The sequence below is a fragment of the Malurus melanocephalus genome, unplaced genomic scaffold (genome assembly GCF_030028575.1).
Source record: "Malurus melanocephalus ecotype Western Australia unplaced genomic scaffold, MMel_1.1 scaffold_275, whole genome shotgun sequence".
NCBI classification, from domain to species: domain Eukaryota; kingdom Metazoa; phylum Chordata; class Aves; order Passeriformes; family Maluridae; genus Malurus; species Malurus melanocephalus.
In genome coordinates this window covers 833,020-854,683 of record NW_026623507.1, presented here as the reverse complement: position 1 = coordinate 854,683, position 21,664 = coordinate 833,020, and the positions used below count along the sequence as shown (strand labels likewise).

Here is a 21,664-nt window from a genome sequence, read left to right as displayed (position 1 = left end):
ATAAAGACTAGCACAAAAATATTCTAAGATTAAGTGACAGAGTCTGGTTTTTCACAAACAAGAAGTTTTATTAATGAATAGTTTYCTTGATGAAAACGAAACCCTGTTAYTTTTGTAGGACAGCTCAACATCTCTCCTAGATTGGATTGTTTGCACAACAGTTGAATATACATCAGACCATATGTGAACTTAACTTCAACTTGTGCCAGTTTAACAGTTCTTCCAGAGTCACAGAATTAAACTGGCATTCCTGTGGTGCACTTGACAGGTGAAGAATTTCCACTGAATTTAAGACACTAAAAACCAGATAAGAATATGGGGCTACTGGTCTGCAGGGCTCCCGTCACTGGCAGCAGAGAGAAAGTACCCATGTCTGGTCTCCAAATGCCTAAAATTAGGGAAGATTAATACCTCGTCCCATGCTTGGGAAGACACTCTCCCATTTTCTCTTTCTCCCATTTATTTGGAGACACTCTCCSATCTTCCCTTTCTCCCATTTATTGAGTTGTATTACTGGAACATTTTCTAATGTTCTGCAAATACTTTTTTTTCTTTAAATAAAACCATTGTTGACACTAATTTTGGCTTCCTTCCAAAGTCTTCAAAAGAGTACAAGGTTATCTGCATCAGTTTCCTGAGCTGCATTTTACTTTTATTTTAGCAGAATTAACTAATGAATAGTGCCACTCTACATTTGATATTTTGCAGCACAGGAAGATGAAAGGTTCTACAGTTTCAGACTGTGACATCAGAAAGAAAATAACAATATACCAGCCTTTCAGGTTTTCTCTGAGGAAAAGAATTTAGAATTCTGAACTCAGTGTCTCTTTCTAGGTTTGTCACCAAGTTATTACCAATTAGGAATGTATCATACACACACCCATGCAACTTCTTTGTATATACTTTCACAAGCCCTCACTGTAATATTTTCAATTACTGCCACCAGAAAACATAACTGACACAATTATTAGTTCTTTTTAATTAATTAATTTTGCTGCCAGTAGTGCCAGGATATTTTATTATCCATGAAAATGCAGCTTAGTGCAAGCATACACTGTCTGATAAAGCATACAAGGCAGCAAACTCATTTGCAGAAAAACAATATATTGCATTTCTTCTGAGAAGAAAGGGCATATGCAGATTGTGTCAGGTCCTTATGTACAGAAGAAATAAAGTTGCAAATCTACTTCAACAATGTAAAAACGTTAGCATTTAAAAATGCTAATTTTCTAATCTTTTTTAGCATCAGTTTTTCATTCTTCTTAAACCAAAACCACAAAACTCTGTTTACATATTTCTTGTTCATCATTGCAGTAACTTCTGGTGTCTGATGTCAATAAACTTTTTACTCTCCCTTGCATCCTGAATACATTTTTGAAAGTATACATTTTTTAAAAATCTAACAAACAATATTCTGAGTGCTTCTCTATTCCTACATTAAACTTTCTTACAGAGCGATTTTCCATCAAAGAATCACCTTTCCACACAGATAAGGATCCTTCCTTATTTGCACAATCCAAGATCCTATCACTTTTTTACTGGCTTTTCTTTTAACAAAAAGCTCCAATTTTTCCAAATATTTCCAAAACAATTTKGCCTCACTCACAACAACCTGGGGAATGAAGCAATTTGTTCTGGTTCCATTTGAACACACAGGGATGTTTTGCCTTAGAGCTATAACAAAGTAAGGTGAACAGAGAATAAAAACAAAAGCAAAASCTGAAACCACATAACCTTTCTCTGCTGGAACCTGCTGCACTAAGAAGAGAAGAGCTTTTAAGAGGAAGAAGGCACAAAAGCAATCACTTGTTATCACTGCAATCCCAAACTAGAATACTTTCAATTCTCCTTGGGCAGAAGATGAAGAACAGCACTACAAAGKCAGTGGCATTCTCTTCTATGTGTTCCAAGGACTCTCTTTCAGCGAGTTCATCCTGTAAAAGTCACAGCAATCCTTTTTATCTGATGCATGTCCAAAGGAATGCACAGAAACACGTGATACAGGTTAAAGATGCAAGAGAAATTTCGATTTCACAACAATGTATTCAGTACTTATAAAGTGTTTACTTCAGGGCCAAGGAAAGGCAGATAAAACATTCCAGTGGAAGCAAGAAGAAATATCCCGATTTTTGACAAAAGCAGTCAGCCAGAGATCAAGGTACTTTATTAAAATCCATGCAAGTCTTCTAAAGAGCACAGAACACTGCCTTTCAAATCTATAAAAAAAAACCCAGAGTCTGATTTAACCCTCAAATAACAAAATTATAATGCTCTGGATTAAAAAAAAATAAAAAATAAAAAAAAGGATCCTTACACTGGGCAAGGGACTGGAAGATGTCTTTGGAAGGGAAAGGAGGAAATCTGAAGCTCCAGATCACTTTTTTGATTGCACATCACATCAGTTAAAAAATTTTTGAGCAAACTATAAGAATATTTACTAATAAATTATATTATAGTATTATAAAACATACACAAAAATAGAAATAGGAATGAGATAAATATGAAAAGCTGGTTTAGAAGATTTTTATTGATGTTACAAAAAATTATTTCTTACTATTCCTCCCACCTCAATGGATTGTTTTGCGTGCATCCCACTTTGGAAACTGYTGCAGATGGCCTTTTCTCCTCCTCCCTACTTCCAAGGACATTATCTAATCTCTTGCAGTTCAGTGAGGAACAGTGTTTACCTTGAGTTAATGCAGAGAAAAATAACAACTATGATGCCAGTGRGTTTAGTGAATTCAGGATCAGGGAGAGTGGAGGACAGCTGAGACTCAGCCCATTTTGTTAGGGATTATATTCCAAAACACATTCAAGAAAACTGGATGCTGGTGGAGGCTAAAGCATGGAAAAGAATTCACCCATAAGGGAGCAACTGAGCAGGAGTATGAGTTAATAGAAAAAAAAAAAAAAGTGAAATTAATTTTAAGTTTTAGAAAAGAAAAAAGGATAATGAGAAAAATGGGAAGCAATCTACTTTGGCTGGGGGAAGAGAGGATGTTCAACTGTTCTGTATGCTTATCAGCAAACTAAAGAAACATAGTCCAGATAAATGAATCASAAAATGATTGCACACCTGGTGGAGAACACCACTTTTAGAATAAAAATCATGGCTTCCTGTTAGTTTTAGAGGGCATTTCAAAAGCCTATCCTGGTTCACTTCAATTTCATATTTTCTACTGAAGATTTTGAATGTAGAATCTTATAAGGACATGCAATGTATTAACGAGGGAAAATTGGAAAAGGTGGCAAATCCTTGGTAGAAGACACAACTGGAATGAGAAACTGTCTTTATGAACTACAGAAATTGTTATTTGTCAACAAGTGATGTTTCTGAAAATCCAAAGCATCCATTTATTTTTCCACGATCCTCTTCCATTATTCACCCATATGTACACTTTAACTGCTATAATGCCTACAGATGATGGCTGTGAGCCTTATAATGGAATAGGTATAAAAACAATATCCCCTATCACCATTCAGACTCTGAAATATTGGGTTGCCTACACGGAATGATGCAGATAATCTGAGTTAGTGCCTATGCTTGCAACTACATCAGCAGGGATATTCTCAAACAAGGTAATTTTTGACCAAGAGATCAATTCCAGCTTTTAATGCTGTAASCTGAAAATGCAAATCACAAAATATATTTAAGGATTTTGCATCTCAGCTGACAACAGATATTTAAGGGTCATCACAAATTGAGGAATCAATGTTTTGACACCATGAAATTGTATAGAATACCTGTAGGCATACACTGGCATTACATTAGTGATTTCACATAGTCTCAATAAAACAATCAGTGAATACATATTAAAATTCTTTTGTTGCATAAATTTGGATGCAGGCAGTGATCTGAGAAAACAAACAACTACATAAATTAATTCTCAGATGTCCAAAAGCCGATTTCCTGTTTTTCAGCATTCAGTATCTTACAGGGWCTTAATGCTCTTTCCAAACTGATTATAAACATAGGGACATTAATTGCAAATCTTTGAGCCCTCACAGGGAGTTTCAAAGAGCAGGCCTGCTGTGCTGTTTACTTGCATTTGCTTTCCCTCTCCTTAAGCATGCACTCATGCTTGGTGCCACAAATGCTTCCATTGGAGCGAGCAGAACTGGCACTACTCCAAGGCAAATTGCCACCTTGCTGTTAGAAATGCACCAGAGTTGACAGAAGTGAGCTRATAAATTAAAATTCAAATAAAAAGGGGTTAAGAGAAGCAGACTCTTACTCCTTTCCTTTACAGGTGAAAGAGCAGCAGTGCTCCAATGAACTTGAATTATATGTGAGATATAACTCATCMCCTGTACACTGAAGAGGGAGAAGCAGGGTATAAATGATTCATTTTTGCCAAAGGTAGCAAAGTCTCTTTCAATCTAAGMGAGCAGTGAAATACAGAAAAACCTCGGGAATTTGTAAACATTTGTTTATAATTTTGTCATTTAGTTAAATATAAAGATAAAATTTCAGAACAGTGATGAAGACTATCAGAGACTCATTGGTATTTYTGAGGCACTGGTATTACTCACATAGGATACAGCAGCTCAGAGCTGTACAGAATTCAAGTCCTGTAAAAAATACTTGACAGAAAAAAWTCTGCTTCAAAAATTGTCAATCTAACCAGGCAAATCAAGCAAGTGTGAAGAAAAGGTGCTGTATACCTCTCATTATGAAGATAGAGAACCTAAGTAATAAGTCATAAAGCCACATAAGAATGAGATAGAAGGTGAATCTCTGGAGCTCATGACAAGTTTAAACTGTGGTACCTAAACAAGTCACCCAAGGAACATTTAGGAGGAGCTAAAAGCTGTATGCTGATGAGCACAAGTCAAACTCAGGCTCAGTCACATCTTCTTTGGTTCCACAACTGCAGCTCTTTCCCCCTGCACTGGACTGTAACCACAGCAGCCTTGAGAACACMCAAGGCAGCAGATCCTTAACACTCCAATTCCTGAATGCATTCTACAGATTCAGAGGGTGATCAGGATCATGTTTTGGAAACAAACACTAAACTGCTGAGAAGCACAGCAGCCTTCATTGCCTAAAAGCAGCAAGTTCCTGTCAGCTTTACAAGTTACTGCTTTTGTGGGTCATTAACTTCCAGCTCCAGGCAGATTAAGATGAACCACCACAGCATTTACCATGGCAAGATCCTTGGCAGAGARGGAGGACCACAGGCAGGACTGAGGGACTCAATCCTCAGCAAAAACGTTCCTGTCTAGACACCCGATGTTCAGTTATCACGTAAAAATATTTGGGTGATAGTAAGCAGCTYGAATGCCTTGAGAACACACAGATTTCCTTGAGTTAAATACTTTAAAAAGCAAAAAACTATCAAGTCAAGCATAGAACCAGCCCAAAGTTTTAGCTGATAGAACATCACCACACAACAGATGAGAATTATTGTCTCTTTCTTCATCAGCTTCTCTGAAATTTTAAAGATTTTTACACTAGTGTTTTTACACAGACATACATATCAGCCAATTTAAATCCAGCTCTTACTGTCTTCACATATGAAAAGAATGTTGGGTTTTGTTTGTTTTTAAAATTGATGTAGTCTGTTCCCAACAACAATAATGTATTCATGTGATCTTGTTCACAAAGCCTGGAGAACCACAGACTGCCATCTCTCCATTTCAGCTTGAGTGAAGACTCACAAATCACCTAATCCTTTGTCTTTTATGGTCAAGTTACATCCTTGTCCTACCCTCAGGATCTTTAGGCTTCAGGGTAGATAAAAAAACCCTTTTTCAAACAGTTTCAGCAGCTCAGTGCAATGATTATGGAAATTTAAAAGGTATCTCTTCTTTCAACTCCACTGAATCATACTCAGAAGTTGTTAATCTTCTCTTTGCAACTTAAAACTACAGTATTCCCATAATCATGGACATTAGGAGTTTATATACTCCAGTCATGCAGTAAAGCTGYTAAATGCATTTATCTATTTGTCAACAGGATTGTTTTCAGAAGCAGTGTAGTTTAACTCTTTTTCCCAGCCTGAAGTCAATAAAGTGGACCATACTGTTCCAGACCAAAAGCAAAGGGAATCCTGAAAAGACASCCTGCCTTAGCTCCTTCTGTAAACACAACCAAAGAACCTGATTATTATTAGCCACTGGTGTCAACTTATGTTAAGACTCCAAGAAGAAACAAGAAAGTAAGAATAAAACTATTAAACAGCCCAGGAGGAAGAAATTTTTTGACTGAGAAGAGAGAGAATGCTTCCATGATGAAATTTTAGACTGGCATTTTCAGAACAGTTTTTTTATATTGAGCTTTCTCCTATTCTGCCAAAGCAGCTGCCTGTTTCCTTCTGACACCCAGATTTCTTTTAATCATTGAAGACAGGATGCTGTGTTCTGATAAAATGCCCTTCCTGGCCATSCTGGTGGAGAGAATTAAAAGCCTTGCCAATCCTTTTGAAGTGCAAATCTTCACCGAGTAGGTTTCATGCCTCTTGTTACTGTGTCTCTCAGAAGAGCACAGGTTAGRTGCAACACTGAACGGTGGACTGTTTACTTATTTTCTAAAATGCATTTTGTAATCTCTTCACTGCCCCTCTCTTCTTTCTGTATCCCCAAATCTCACATTTTTCAAGCAAAAAAAACCTTAATAACTCTAGATTGCAAAAAACCTTGTTCCTCAAGTGGCAGAATCACTTACCTAAACATGGATCAACAGATTTTCCTTCTTCAAGCTCCATGCCTGACCTGCAATGTGCTCTGGAAGACGCATCTCTGTACAGGATAGACACACTTGAGCCTCCAACTTCTACCCTGACAGCACTTTGGGAGAAAACACAGCCAGCTGTATCACTGTGATCTTAAACAGAAAGCCAAAAAGACACATTTTTTTTTTCTGGCCAAGGACCAAGTACAGCTATACAAAGACAGTCCAAGGGCCCAGTCAGCAGTTTAAAATACATTTCTCTAGAGCCCTGTACAGGATACAAGTTAATAAGCTCTGCCAGGGGGCCACAGCAGGTTATCAGTGGAGAATGAAGCATGCAAGGTGCTCTAAGGGCAAAGCAGTGCTGTAACTCAGCTGTGAAATAGCAACTTGATCTCAGACTGCAATGTGTATGTGGAATGCCCACATGTATTTATTTCTCGGCCATAGTTTAGGCAGTAAACTCGAGAAAATTTAAAATATATCAAGCAAGTTTTCTTCTGCATTTCTCAACAACATTAACCTACATAAACAACATTAACCTATATTTCATGCTACAGTTTYCCCTTCATGATAACTGCAGTTAGAGAAGATGAACAGTTTAACATTTAATGCTTAAAAAAAAAAAAACCACCTTAAGAACAATTTTATATTATCTAGAGGAACACAGATGTGCAGATCATTTTTAGCTCAACAAAATTAAAATTACTATAACACAATTTTTAAGCAAAGACATTTCTCTTGAAAAGTAAACACTCAAAAAAATGGACCGTGTGAGTCACACATCAAATTATTGATCATTCAGAAGCACCAGATGATTTAATATGCATTCAGTATAAAACTGGAAGAGAGGAGTCCTTTCCTCTTCTCCATAAGCTGTTTCTGCTCCAGCTCATATGCACAACCTCAGCAGCTCGAGCTGACAGAGTTCTCCCTTTGGTCCCACTGTGSATAAATTAAACCAGACACTAAGCAGAGAAAAACAACTGGACAGAGGGATTGTCCAAAGCAAGACCAGTAGGAACCACAGAGAGGTGTTTTTTCTTTTAATCAAGGTTAGACAAAAAAAMCAACTGAACCAACATACTATACCCTTGAATTTTATCCAATAGCAGGATAGAATTACAAGTTTCAGGATTCTCCATGAGCTCTTGATCTGCCTTAGAGGTGCCCATGTCTAAACGAATAACACCCTTTGAGGGCAGTTTCAAAAGAACAACAAGTTACTAGAGTAAAAGAAAGGAATGCTGCAGTTCAGCTTTTAYCACTGGAAGTGGCTTAGCAATATTCACAGATTTTACAGAGATCTTCTTGTGGCTATCTATTTCAATTTGCAAAGCTAAGGGAAGTTAAAGCAATAGCCTTTACTTGAAGGGCAATTACTTCTTGCACTTCAAATAATAAAATGCCCTTTCCAGATTAAAAAATAAAAAAAGGCATCAATACTGTAAGCCAGGGCATGAGTTTATCAGACAGGTTTTTTTAATCTGAGACACAGCATTGCAGCCAGAGGTCAGTGTGGAATACAGAGAAGTGACCAGCATTCTACAAGCAGCAGCTTATCCTCTGGCCTGATGTTCTGCACAGCACAGGTTCTAACCTTTATCAGTGGGGTTATCAGTCTTACCTTAATCTTCACCTATTTCTCCATCAAGCTGAGAAAACCACGGTTAGACCAGCAGTTTATTTTCCACACAGGGGGCCCAACCCACAGGGAATGAGTTCAAGTTACARATGTAACCTTTAAGTCACTCTACAGAGTATTCTTACTTTGAGGAAAATGTGCTTTAATTCTGATATGTTTTTCTCAGTTTTCCTTTCCCTGTGGCTCTAAGCCTTATCAAGGCTGAGGCAGAGTGAAGCTGACAGGAATACTCTTGGAGCTTTTGCCAGGAATTTGAATAGAAATAGAAAAACTAAGCAGAGCATGGACAGTTTCCTTCTGCTGGTGTTTGCCAAAAGCTCTCAGTGGCAGCACAGACAAACAAAATGTGCTTGTAGAGTCAAGRAAAATCACACTGATGGGTTTTCATGCACTTGGAAAGCTAACAATGATAACAAAAAACCACAACTTCACAGAACATGAAGTTGTTMTAAGCAGAACTGTTCTGAATCCCTTATTTTTCAAGGGAAGTTTTGGTATGCCTGTTTACATTAAGACTTGTTAAGTCCTCGTTTTGGTTGRTTAAAAGCTGTAAATTGTTGYAGTAGTAGCATCATACAGCACACACATGGCAGTATGTGGCAGACAAAGCTATCCARAATGTCTGAAAATCATTTAACTCAAAGGACAAGAAACAATAGCATAAAGATCAAATAGGACTGACTACATTGTGTCAATATATAGACTAAATAGTTCCATGTAGTTTGTTTGGTTTTTTTTTTCTAATGGCTGGAAGGGACAGAATACAAAAAGAGATGCACTAAAAATGGACACAAGAGCTGCCCAAAAAAGGGTAAGGCAAAAAGCAGGGAAAAGGGGAAGCATAATAAAAAATTAACAAAATAGATAGGACAGGCTCAAAAGTAATTTGAATCAGATGAGGAAGTTTTGAAGCGAACATAGAAATTGCCTGAGGAAGTAAAAAATTCAAAAGGAGATGAGAAGACAGATGTGTTCTGAGTAGCTCACTGGGGATGAAGTTAGGAGCTGAGCATTCAGGAGAAAAGGAAGTAGCTCTAGAAGTCAACACACAAGACCAAAGAAAGAAAAATGAAAGACTAGTCAAACTTCTAATCTCAGAAATGGGGCCCAAACCATAGAAGCACTCAGCTGCACACAGGCTGCCTGAATGTGATGTTAGGTGCCTTGTGACAGGTACAGAAAACCAGTCTCTGAATGTGTTATGTGTAATTCTGTTAGGAAGTACACAAAGGACATGTGAGAGGCTGACAGTAAAACAAGGGAGTTAATATGATATTCAGGGTGCTGTCTTTCTTTCTATAAAACTGATATTGTCACCTTCAATTTGTTCTTCCCAAATTAAATTTCTTATCAGTACACAGAATAAGAAAAGCTTCAAGTTACACAGTATGTTACCACTAGAGTGCATTTTCAGAACAGCAAGACATCCCCACAAAATCATTCACCAAACCAAGAGCAAACTGTGGGAGGATGAAGAGTAGACAAGTAATTAACTGCTTGATTTCCAAAAGCAAAAAAAAAAAAAAAATACTTCAGTGATTACAACTGCAATTTAGAACATCCCAACAAGCATCATCTTTCCGATTCACATCAGTCACTTGTCTTCCATCCTCATCCAACTGAATATTGTGAGGACACAATGTATAGATGTGCATGAGAAATCAACTGGAATTACAATGTACTGTTAACATTAATAGTTTCCTTCACAGTAACAGAAGTGAAAGAAATGCAAGAAACAGAAGTGAAAGAAACACTGAGTTAAAATTACATTGCAAAGGTAGAAGAGAACTGTGGAAAAACTACTTAATCCAGCCTTACACTTTCTAACATCAAATTCACTTGCTACTCTGGTGAGTACCCTGATGCAGTTTGGTATTTAGAATACCTAAGGAAATCCAGGGCTGAACACCAGTGTGATGCACTGCAGAATCTCATTTCTGCCACTCCTTCASTTCCATCCCACTCTCCCTTTTGCAGTTTCGAGTCACATACTTTCTTTCAAATTGACCTTSAATTTGACAGTTAACTCCAACACTACACTAGATTTACAAATATGATGAGGGTATGAGATTAGGACACATTAGAGACCTTCTCCAGCCAGATCCAATTAATCACAGCACAGAACATACATTTCTAACACAATTTCCAGTGTTGTGACACTCCATAGATTAAGCAACCCAAGCCTATCTGCAGAGAGAAAAAACAGAGCCCTCTACCGGGTGAGAAACGCAGCTCCTCCTGTTCTTCCCCCGCACTCCACAGAACGCACGTGGGTGGATTTAATTCTCCAAAAATCCAATCCACAAGATGGTATCTCARTTGTTTAGATTGATCTGTGATTCAAGGGATTGGTCTGCAGAACCCCAATTTCTGCAGTTTCTACATTAAAAAGCACAGAGAAGAAAATTCTTCCTAAAGGTTTAAGAGACTAATGTAGCATCCTATCTCTAGGTGAAACAGGAAAAGCTTCAGGCTACATCACAACAGCAGTGGCAAGCTATTGTTCAAATGCAGAATTGGGAGTGATGAAATACCAGACTATGGTCAGAGAGTAGATGATGGCACAAGTGAAAGGCAAGGATCAAGTGCTTACACTAGCATCTTCCAAAAAAATCACAATCTTTTTCCTTTCTTAGTCATCCCATCTGAAACACACAGCTAGAAGTAACACTTTTCATTTGTACAGAGTTAATATTTCCCTCCTCTAGATTACAAAACACTCAAAAAAGTGGCTGCTCAGACTGTAACAACGCAATCTGCACCAATTCAACAGGCAAACTGAAAAGTGACAAATTCCTCAATCAGAAAGTTCTTCTAAGRTTTGCTACAAGTTTCCAGTGCAAGCTTTTGCACAATAAAATCGTGCTGCKTCCAAGCTGGTTTGCCCCTAAAACCAGAGGTTACTGATACCACTTCTTTGGAGGCAACAGTAAAAAAAAAAATGGTTTTTTAAAAAAACTGTTTCCTCCTTCCTGAGGAGGAAGTGGGACAACTGGGCATCTGTTTAAGCTCCTTGTGTAGAACAAATGGAGCTACAGCTCCTGACCTGGACATGCCACACTTAGTGGACACTCACTGGTCATACAACCAAGCAACCTTCAACAAGCATGCATTTCTCYTCACTTTTCTAAAGATCCCCTTGTTAGCTGAAGTAGCAGAAAAACTYCCATTTTTTGCATCATCTTGACTTTCACTGTCTCACATCCTGTCCTTGAACTTCCTTCAAAGTACCATGTAAGAGTTGTTCAACCTTTGACAATATAGGAAGTCTTTGGAGCTTTTTTGGGTTGAGATRTTTAATGGCAGAAAAAGGGATGGAGAAAAAAAATCTTATCATGCCTTTAAAAACAGAGAGAACACTCTCAAAGTAACACTTATACTACTTAAAATCTACATTTAAAATTGCCTAAGTGGCAAATATGCTACTTTGTTCCAAGTATTTTTTCCAAGTTAACTGAATAGCAGTCAAAAGCACATCTGTACCTACACACACTGAAAATACATCTCATTATCAATTATTTTTTCTCAGCAGACATATGTCTACCCTCCAAAACCATCAATAATCACATTTTCTGATGAAAAAATAAACACTTCAGTTTATTATTCAGATATGGAGTAAAGCACAGAGCCAAAAGAGAGCYACTTGACCTGTAAGAAACAAAGCTCTGCTAAATCCAAGAAGTAGACACAGATGCTGTGGTAAAAATTAAAGAGCTCTACAGATCCAAATTATGGACARGCTCTTCACAAGCACTCTTGGTTCACACATTCAAGTATAATGGCATGGAGTGGTTCTGGAAACCTCCTCACCCCTGCTAATAAGGAAGGGTAAGAACAACTCTTGCATTCTACAACAATCACTCGGAGTTTGCATTTGAGTTATGGATAGGAAAGAGGAAAGCAAAGCAGAAGAAAACACAGGACATCTGAATCATACCCATCTCTGAACAACAAGGACAAAAAGCAGACAGTGAAAGAGGATACCTTTTAACAACAGACTCTCAATTTAAACGCAGCTTGGTCCAGACTGTGCAGAGGATGCCTTCCATGTCCTACCTGCTCCATGGATTAACACATTTTGGCCCTCCAGGCCTTTTAATTCGTGATGTTTTTATCAACATAGCTGCAGTCTCAGAGCAGCTCAGGTCATCTGTGACTGAAGCTCTGTGGCTTTCAGCTACCCTTCAGCAGTTGTACTGCCACGAGCTTCCATGAGTGGGAGAGGTTTATCTTTAGCACTGACAAGAGCTAAAGACATTCTTGGAAAAGGATGGCTATTTAYTATCTAATAAACCTTGTTTCTCTGCATGCCTTAACCTCATGAGCTTCCTCTGTGAAAGACCTAAAGGTCTCTCAGTTGTTTTCTAATACAGAATTCCAGAGCAGAAGGAAACATGYAGACAACACAATCCACTACAATATAAAGTAGCCATACAACAGTATCATTGTAAGCTATCTAGATGAAGCTATCATTGACTTAAAATAATATAAAGAGAAACGGAATATACATAAATTCTAGGCAGGTATGCTCTTACTGAAACTAAGTGGAGGTAGTTTCTCCAGTACTAAGTAACATCTTCATGGTTGCTCAAGTAAAAGGAGTTTCATGGTTTTTTAATTTTGGAGGCAGGAAAAAGGGAAAATGATAGGCTGTACATTTATTTATTAGGTGTTTGCAGATTACACATCAGTAACCCCAGGTTAAAAGCTTCAATGCTGCTAATCAGTCAAGTTTTTTATTATGTTAACTGACTCAAAACATCCTACTTTAATGTATCCGAGAGCTCTCCTGACTTTTGTCCTCTTACTTTAGTGAAAAAGTAAGATCAGAACATAAAATTCAAAAGGAAAAAATTAAGAAGTAAATTAACATCTAACCCCCCTGCCTTCCCCCCAAAATAATCCCAGATTAGACCAGCAAAACAGAATCTCATCAGGTGCAGGTGTTCYTCCTTTTATTTCCTGGCACAGAAGCACAAAGTAGACAATGACACCCAGGAAAGACTCTCATTTCATATGCATGAGACAGATATGCACTTCCACTGAGACTTAAACATGAATAAGAATCTTGTTTACTCCCAACCACAGACAAGACTGTAATTAATTTCTTTTAACTTTCGTGAGACTGCCTTACRCTGGGAAACAGGGTTGTGCAGCATAATGCACTAAGCTAGAATATTAAACAGTAACAACTCACTCCTTGCATGACTAACTAAAGTCAAYTCTACATATGCCCTTTCTGCAAACTTACCTGTGAGTCTTACAATTTACAGGCAAACCCAGATTACACTGAAAAGCCATCAGCTTCTAAAAAGGACACACTGCCTTATTGAGTTTGACTTTGGTAAGACCTCCATTTCTGTACTGCTGGTGACTCAAAAGCATTTCACCAAGATTACTATTTGTCTGTATACATTACTTTKGTATTTTGCTCAAACATCTACCACCTGCAGAAACAGAGTGCCCTCTAGCTCTGGCCATACTCAAAGAGAATTTTCCTAAGGCTCTGTCTCCTTAAAGTCCAGCACTTACAGCAACAGGAGACAGCAAAAGCATTTAGCTACCTGTACCCTTACCTGTCCTGGGGTCAAACAGCTGGTTGGCCTCCAAATCTGTGAAAGTGCTGAAGCAAATGGGGCACTTAAAAGATGCACGGTTGGTGGAGTCTCTCTCGTCGGTCTCGATCCTGCGGCGCATGTGGTCCAGTTTGTACTTGACCACGTTCACCAGCAGGGGATAGTGGATGAAGTAATAGTTATGGCGAGTGGTTTTGCCATCGGGAGCTGTCTCAACCCTCATCCTGCATTTGATGAATTTGTCACCTTTGAGGGTGTTGAGGACAGCCCTCAGCTGCTTCCTGTCGAACTTGAGGAGCTCTAGCATGTCCTCCTCCTTCACGCAGGAGTTCCTGATGAGGATGTCCAGAGCCAAAGCGTGCTCAATGCCATAAAAGCCACGCACCACATATTTGGCAAGGCGYTTGAGAGCTGCTGGGACCTCAGTGAGGACGTCTGGGTCAGTCATAGCAGGTTCAGATCTTGAGCTTCATGTATTCTGCAGTGAAAAAAAAGGGAGATGGATTCTTAGCTCGTCTTCTAACTTCCAAAGTTTTTACTTATCTTACTTGAGTAAGAAAAGGATGGGGTGTTTTCCATTTCCCTTTCCCATGCCCTGTACTATCTCGTTAAGTGTCAATAATGCTAATGCTACAGAAACAGAAATAGGAAATGGCAACTCTCATTCAAAAGAAAATTATGCCCATATTTTTAAAAGTGCACAAGAAATTAGTATCAAAACATACAGCAGATTTCATTTCTATTMAGTCGCAGCCAACACAGCTAGAGTAGGAAAGCTGCCTTGAAGCTGAGCTCCAGAAAACAGCTTTGGCATCAACTGAAACTCGTAAATTGAGAAAAGCAGAAAAGTAAGAAAGGTCCTAAGACAGCCCAAGAGTGGAGTCTTACAGCCTCAAGCTGACATCACTTGATCCCACTGYAAGCAGCCCTGTCTGGTTTAACACCTCAGCCATCCCTGGGCAGAAATGCAGAATGAGGACAGCTTGCTGTACAGGCTGGTATGCACTCAAGCAAAAGCACCCAGCTGCACCATGAGAACAGACACTTTCTGAGAAACAGGCCTCAGCCAACTATCTGCAGCATGGAAACCATTAGCACTACAACTCCTACATCACAAACTGCTTCAGCCTCGTTCTTATATGAGCAAACACGTCCTTACAAAGGACTGAGTCTAAATGTCATTTAAAGTCCCACATACAGACCTTAAGAGCCCGTGAATAATGTAACAAATGAAGCAAAAATCAAGACATACTAAATGTGAACTGAAGTGTTTAAAATAGAAGAAAGCATTCCATGGAGCATCCTTTCAGTCCTTACCACCACTTACCARGCTTTCTATGACAAGGCAATAATTTTTAAGTACTGTATTTTCACTTCGCTTTTCTTCACCGCAACATCAAATGGCACAAATGGTCAGGACTATTAAAAGCTCMTGTGACACATATGGCAACATATATGATCACATGCAAGGAATTCCTSACACTGCCAACCCTGCCAGATTTAGCCCTTAGACAACAGAAATTATTCAAGGTAAGAACAAAGTATTAGAGGTGCTTTGGACATACCCATTCAGAAAGTTGCAATTCCAGTTAACATCAAATAAGACTCYAAACTGTCTATTTCAGTACGAGTTTTCTATGCTAGTTTAAGACATAAGTAACCATTTCTTAAGCAAAAGATTCCTTCAACTGAAGAAAACCCCCCACACCCCAATTTATGKKKTTTTTTTGTTTCTTTTTTATTATTGCTAAGCAATTTTTATCTGTGAATTAATATACTAAATTGCAAAACTCTGACAAAAAATCTCAATTTTCACTTCCATTAGATGTTTCACACACTGAATATGTATCTCCCTAGAATTCAAACCTACCAAATAAAGGAAAGCAGAAAGAGACAGCAGAAAAAAAGGAACTGGATGAGCACCCTATTTTTTCCACTGGTATAATAAAACCTGTAATAGGCCTTTTGGCAAACACCATTACACAATTTTTCTACACTCCCCAMACTAAGACATCCCCCTGAGATCACCAACTCTATATGTAACCAAGCAGCTGCTGACTCACTTCCATCAGCTAAGACTTCTCAAAAAATCTGTGATCGTTCATCACAGTAGCCTGCTTGGAATTTTTTTTTCTTGTGAGAAAAGAATAAAGTGCCCTTTCAAAAAAGCATAACATTATCACCTGAAGCTTTACTCCTCTTTCACTGAGGAGGGATGTTCCTCTCAAGGGTTATGGCCAGTGCAACTGCAAAGCAATTAGGCTGTGGAATGTGAAGCTTCACAGTAAGTAAATTAAGATTCTCCTGTATTTTCTGCCTGTTGTATAAGAAAAATAYCATCTTCATTCTTTTCTTCTAAAACACTTCCCTGCTTAAGCTTTTCTTTTCCTCTAACTTAGGGCCAGATAGTATTCACAGTGCTCAAACTGGAATTMACTGAACAATGTTTGTTGACTGCTGGTGTGCAGGTTGAGAATAACTTACAAAAAAACAATGCCTGGATGTCCAACTGCAGCTTCCCTTTAAGGAAATTCAATTAAAAYATGTCTATCACACCATGAATTAACCGTGAAACAAGTACTTCTAGAGTAAGTCAGCTTTCTCTTGCATGCCAGAAACAATGATTTATCTCACACAAAGGAGAGCTTTATAGAGCTGTGCATTGAAGGTAAAAGTGTTAGCAATAATGGATGCCCCATCAAGAGCTGGCCATGCAGTATTTTAGACTATGTAAGTCAGACCAAATCTAAATACTGTCACAGGATATTGTCCATAAAGATCAACTTCATTCTCTGGGTATTTTTTCAATTTTTCAATCACTTATAGATAAATCCGGGTTTTGATTATATCAGCAACATACTGACACTATAAAACAATGTCAGTGCAGAAGCTGGAGGGAAGCCTTTATTTATTCAAATTGATTAAATCTTATTCGGAGTTTACATTCATTCTTTACTATGCTTAAAGATCAATTTTAAATAAAACCTGCCACTCCAGGAGATTTAAAAAGTCTAAATTTTAACGTCAAAATCTTTTAAAGTGCTGATCTGAAGAGCAGACAACGTTCTCTCCTCAACAATCCACTTGCCATAAAATTTTCTTGCAGAAAAACTTGGTGATGCAACTTGAATGGGTACAATGACCTTCAGAACATCAGTTGAAATAAAAAAAGGGAGAAAAAGTGCTTTTAAAAAGCACATCTCACTCTGGATACCTCATCTGAGAGCTGACGGAAAGCACTTTCTCTGCATTGATAAGACARCTGCAGATATCCACAGACACTTTCAAAACAGTTTAAAGTACAATTTCCTGAAAAATGCACTCAAACAGCTTAAATGGAGACCTACAAGGGACCAATAAATAAAACCAACTCGAAGAGTTTTCAGCAATAGTCAGAGATTTAATATTTCTTAGCGTCAATCACTAGAAAATACTCTTTTTCACCTAGTGGGACTAGGAACTTTAACACAATTTATTCTCCTCTGCTGGAGATTTTGAGTGATGTCAAAATCCTCTATGTCCTCAGGTAAGAGAGGGCATCTTGATTGTGATACTGGCTTTTTCCCCATGTACAGATATATGGAAATACAACCATTATGGAAACACCAGGAACCATTCTTTCCTATTATCTCCACTTCAAAAAGCAGATTAACACACGTTAAATCCTAAATCCTGCAGAAGACAGCCTTTGGGTGAAACAAACAACTGACTAGTGCCATCTTTGAGAAATATTTTTAAAAAAAAGCAAGTGCATAACACTGCCAGATCTCACCAGGCCAAGGAATTCAAGGCTTTTAACCCCTAAACTGCAAATTCTTACCATCTTTCACCAAGCAATAAAGACACTAATGCAGCTCACAAAATTAAAAATTAGGGAACTTTACCATCRCATCCTTGAGCAATGATTTCACCTTCCCCTGAAGCAGTAAGTCAAGCTTGAATTAATTACATGTGCAAAGAAATATGATAACACCTTTTAACAAGGTTTTAATGGACGTGCATCTGTTTCATAATAATGCCTGAACTGAGCTTAATAATTTATGAACATCAAGGAACATTTTCAGGGGAAAAAAAAAAACCAAAAAAAAAAAAAACGACCAAGATACTTGGCCATGCCAGCAAGCACCCACAGCTCCAATAATAAGACACACTGGACAGGATCATATTCAGGAACAGCCCAAAGAAAAATTTCCAAATTTAAACATGGACTTTATTAAAAGAGACAGTTGTTGGGGAATTGTTCTGGGTAATTATGTTAATACAATTCAGTATTATGGGTACAGGAGGAAAGCAGACCTGTCTGTGTTAACACAGTAGGACAGCAAACCTAAATACACATCTGTTGGGTTTTTTAAATTGCTATAATTGAAAGAATTAATATTGATGTGTCTATAAAAGGCAACACTGGAAAAACAGAATTACAGTTACACAACACAATTAGATCTGTGGTGTGAAGAAAATCAGAGTACATTCTGCAAGATTGTACCTCAGGTTGACTAAAATGGATGAGGCCTTCAGCAAAACCAGAAAAGAAGCCAGGGAGAGAACAAGTGATTGCAAAAAAAACATTCAGTATGATGGGACCAAAGACTGCACAGAAGCCAGAAATTCATCTGAGCAAACACCTCCACTGGTCAGGACTTTTTGGAAGCAACATCCAAGCAATTGAACTCTTCTTCTCCACATACAACAATTTCAAGAGTTCTTTGAACTCAAACAGGAGTGCTAATGGTATTAGATTTGATTTTCTTCCTGCTTTTCCTGACTAAAACTAGAGAAAAAGTGGTAGAAAGGTGACACCTAGAAGCCACAATGTAGATGAAATTAGTACTAAAAATGATGAAAACCTACATCAGCCASTGAATTTATATGAATTTTTACCCAGTACTGCAAATGTAGATCATCCTGTTTAAACATGTAACTTTGAGACTTACATTATTTTTACTCAGAAAATGTAATGGCTTCACTATTCCCATATTTGAAAGAACCATTTTAAAAACAGGATCTTGAGAAAGGAAGCAGACTGCTCTTCAGACTCATATGGATATACAAACCCTTTAAAACATCCCAGGAATCTTTTGGAGAAAAACTTGGAGCTGCAGGTTTGACTGTGAACGTAGACTATCAGACACACTATTAACACTTGCATAGGTGCTTCCTGTTTTCCCTCAAATCTTATTTATATAGTTAGTGCTCTTTTTCACTAAATCTTTGAAACCAGCTTTTGCTGATTTGTTTGGAATCTGCAAGTTTCTGATACGAGATTTTTAAGAAAGGAAAAAAAAGAATTACTTGTTTACACCATTGATATGGTCCCTTCATGTAAAATCAAAATTAGATAATAAGACAATCCCCTCACCTGTAAATATTGCATGTACAATAGGCTTCCTGGAGCCTGTGTATGCCATATCCTGCTCCAGCAGTCACTTGCAAACACCAGATCCCAGTTTTGTAGTCTCTCACTCTAACCAGGTTTTAAATTCTGCCTTTCAGTAGATGATGAAGTTAAGAGATTTTGAATCTTCCTGAGAACAGGGAGGGAAGGAAGGCATAAATCTCAGAACTAGAGTGAGGAAACATGCCATCAAGAATTTAAATATCTGTACAATGGAGCCTCAGACACTASTCATCCTTTCCAGAAAAGGGCACAGAACCTGCCACTTTCAAGTCTTGCTTTTACTTGCTTTTCTCTGTAGTGAGCCCAGAACTGCCTTTATCCCACATCAGTTGCAAAGCCAAAGTCTTCTGGTATTTTATCAAGAGCTTMCTGAGTTTCATTCCCAGGAGAGTTCAAAAATGCTGCTGCTCAGTCTTCCTCCTGTACTACATCTTGRTGGGAAATAGTGTATTTTCATTGCAAGATCTACCTTGAAGTATTAAGGCAGAAAACAACAATCTGCTTTCACTGAAATCTCATCTTCTTGTTGGCTTTCCATAAATGGAAACCAGGAGGCCACAGGTATCTACAGATTTTCTTAATTTATGATTAAAAACTGTGCTGCAGCTGCACACAGAAATGCTGAGGGGCCTGACTGAAAAAAGGGCATTTTCCCCTGATTTCACAAGTGAAAATACATGGAACCAGATGTGAAAGGCAACAGGGTCTGACCAGACAAGGCAGAAACTGAACAATACAGGCTCAGGATGTAATTCTCAATCATTTTCATAATCTTAATCTGTCATAAACAATAGCAAGGTGTCAGGAAATTAAAGGACCACCTGTGTGCATGTATGCAAATGGATGAAAGTTCCTGTTGCAGCTTMAGTCAAATTACACCTTCATTCCCAAAAGGAAGTCTTTATTTTCCTTCCTTGCCTTTAGCCACAAGCCCCTTCCTTCTGTACTAATTCTGACAGTTCACTATTCATGTAGCAATGTGAATCAAGTTGATAAAAAGTGAAAAACTAACATGCCAAAGTAAAAAGGTGGGATATTTCAGAGAAGGTAAAGGGAAAGAGTTTAATAATTGAATGACCAGACTAGAGCAAAAACACAGAGAAGAATGCATGGCTAAGAATGTAGATGAGAGAGCTTTCCCCACATGGTGGCAAAATTGACTCAAATGTAATGTATCACCAGAACCTCTTACAAATTTACATTCTGATCTGAATATAGCAGCAGAATATGTGGTATTTTTGAGATGTGTAAGCATTGGCCCTCCCAAAATGTGGCTGTAAGGTCTTGGGAGTTTGTTTGATGAAAAGAAAATCAGATCATTTCTCTCATATATCAAGCCTAGGAAATTATGATTATACCAAGGGACAGCAGGCTTCACCTGAGCATTTCTTTTATAAGTTTCTGACAGGAAAAAAGCAGTAATTTTCTTTTTCACATTATGGATTCATTAAGACCTATTACACCACACTTCTCAACACAACTGATGATGTGASTAGAACTGCCTTTCAGAAATTCCAAAAACACAACCAAAAATTATGGAAGTATTGGGTTCAGTACAGTYCTAGAACCTCAGAGCACAAGCAAGCGTGTATATACTGTGGAAACAAGCAATAAAGGAACAAAGAAACTAAGTAACAAGATACCAGARTAGCTTTAATTAACATAGTTTCTTGTTTAGAAGAGAACCTTGTGAAAAAGTGAGCTGCATCTCATAGGAAGCGAAGGCAGGAATGCAATTCCCATCATGCCTTTTTCCTGACAGAAAGGCATGTGCTACTCTAAAGCACATGGCTCTGTCCTCACTCATGCCAACTCTGGCACCAAAATGATCACTGAAAGGCAGAAAAATACAATTCTTTTCTTTTTACTATGTTTTTTGACAGTTKAATGAGCTGGTGGAGGAATCTGACRAGCAACAGAACCAGCAGGYATGAGGGGATGCCACYACAYTGARAAAGATRAAAGAAAAARCTCCACTTTTTGTGAATGAAAAAYTAAGCCACCTACATTTCATGAAAATGTGCACGGCTGAACACCCTTTTCAGAAAGCTGATCTTCCTTGTTCATTCTGAGCCACCTGGAATGGCACAAAACAGCCAGAACCATTTAACAACAGCTCCRTGCTACTATGAGATGTGATGTCCTCCTGCTTCTCAGGGAACCAGCACACTGCTGAGGCCAGAAGAAAATTAATACACAAAAAAAAACCAAAAAAAACCACCAAAAAAAAAACCCAAAGAAAAAGAAGAAAAAACCCACAAACCCCACCTTGATAGACTAGAAAACTGAATGGTTGCACTGAGGGCTGGTTGACTCAAACCTGGCAAACAGGAATGAGCTTGATTTGCCAGCTACTCCTCAGATGCCCGTAA

At 38.1% G+C, this 21,664-nt stretch overlaps 1 protein-coding gene across 5 annotated transcripts in view; it reads right to left on the bottom strand.

The window, feature by feature from the left end:
• GTF2E1 (general transcription factor IIE subunit 1) overlaps nt 1-21,664 on the bottom strand; it is a 48,361-nt gene that overhangs the window by 25,289 nt on the left and 1,408 nt on the right. For 2 of the 5 annotated variants that reach the window (XM_057376231.1, XM_057376229.1), the window contains exon 2: nt 13,895-14,372. In XM_057376231.1, the coding sequence (XP_057232214.1) occupies nt 13,895-14,342 (448 nt within the window). In that variant the 5' untranslated portion in view covers nt 14,343-14,372. Of the gene's footprint in view, nt 1-13,894; nt 14,373-19,253; nt 19,420-21,299; nt 21,370-21,664 lie in introns of all 5 variants that reach the window. The other 3 variants (XM_057376232.1, XM_057376233.1, XM_057376230.1) reach the window with 3 other exon arrangements.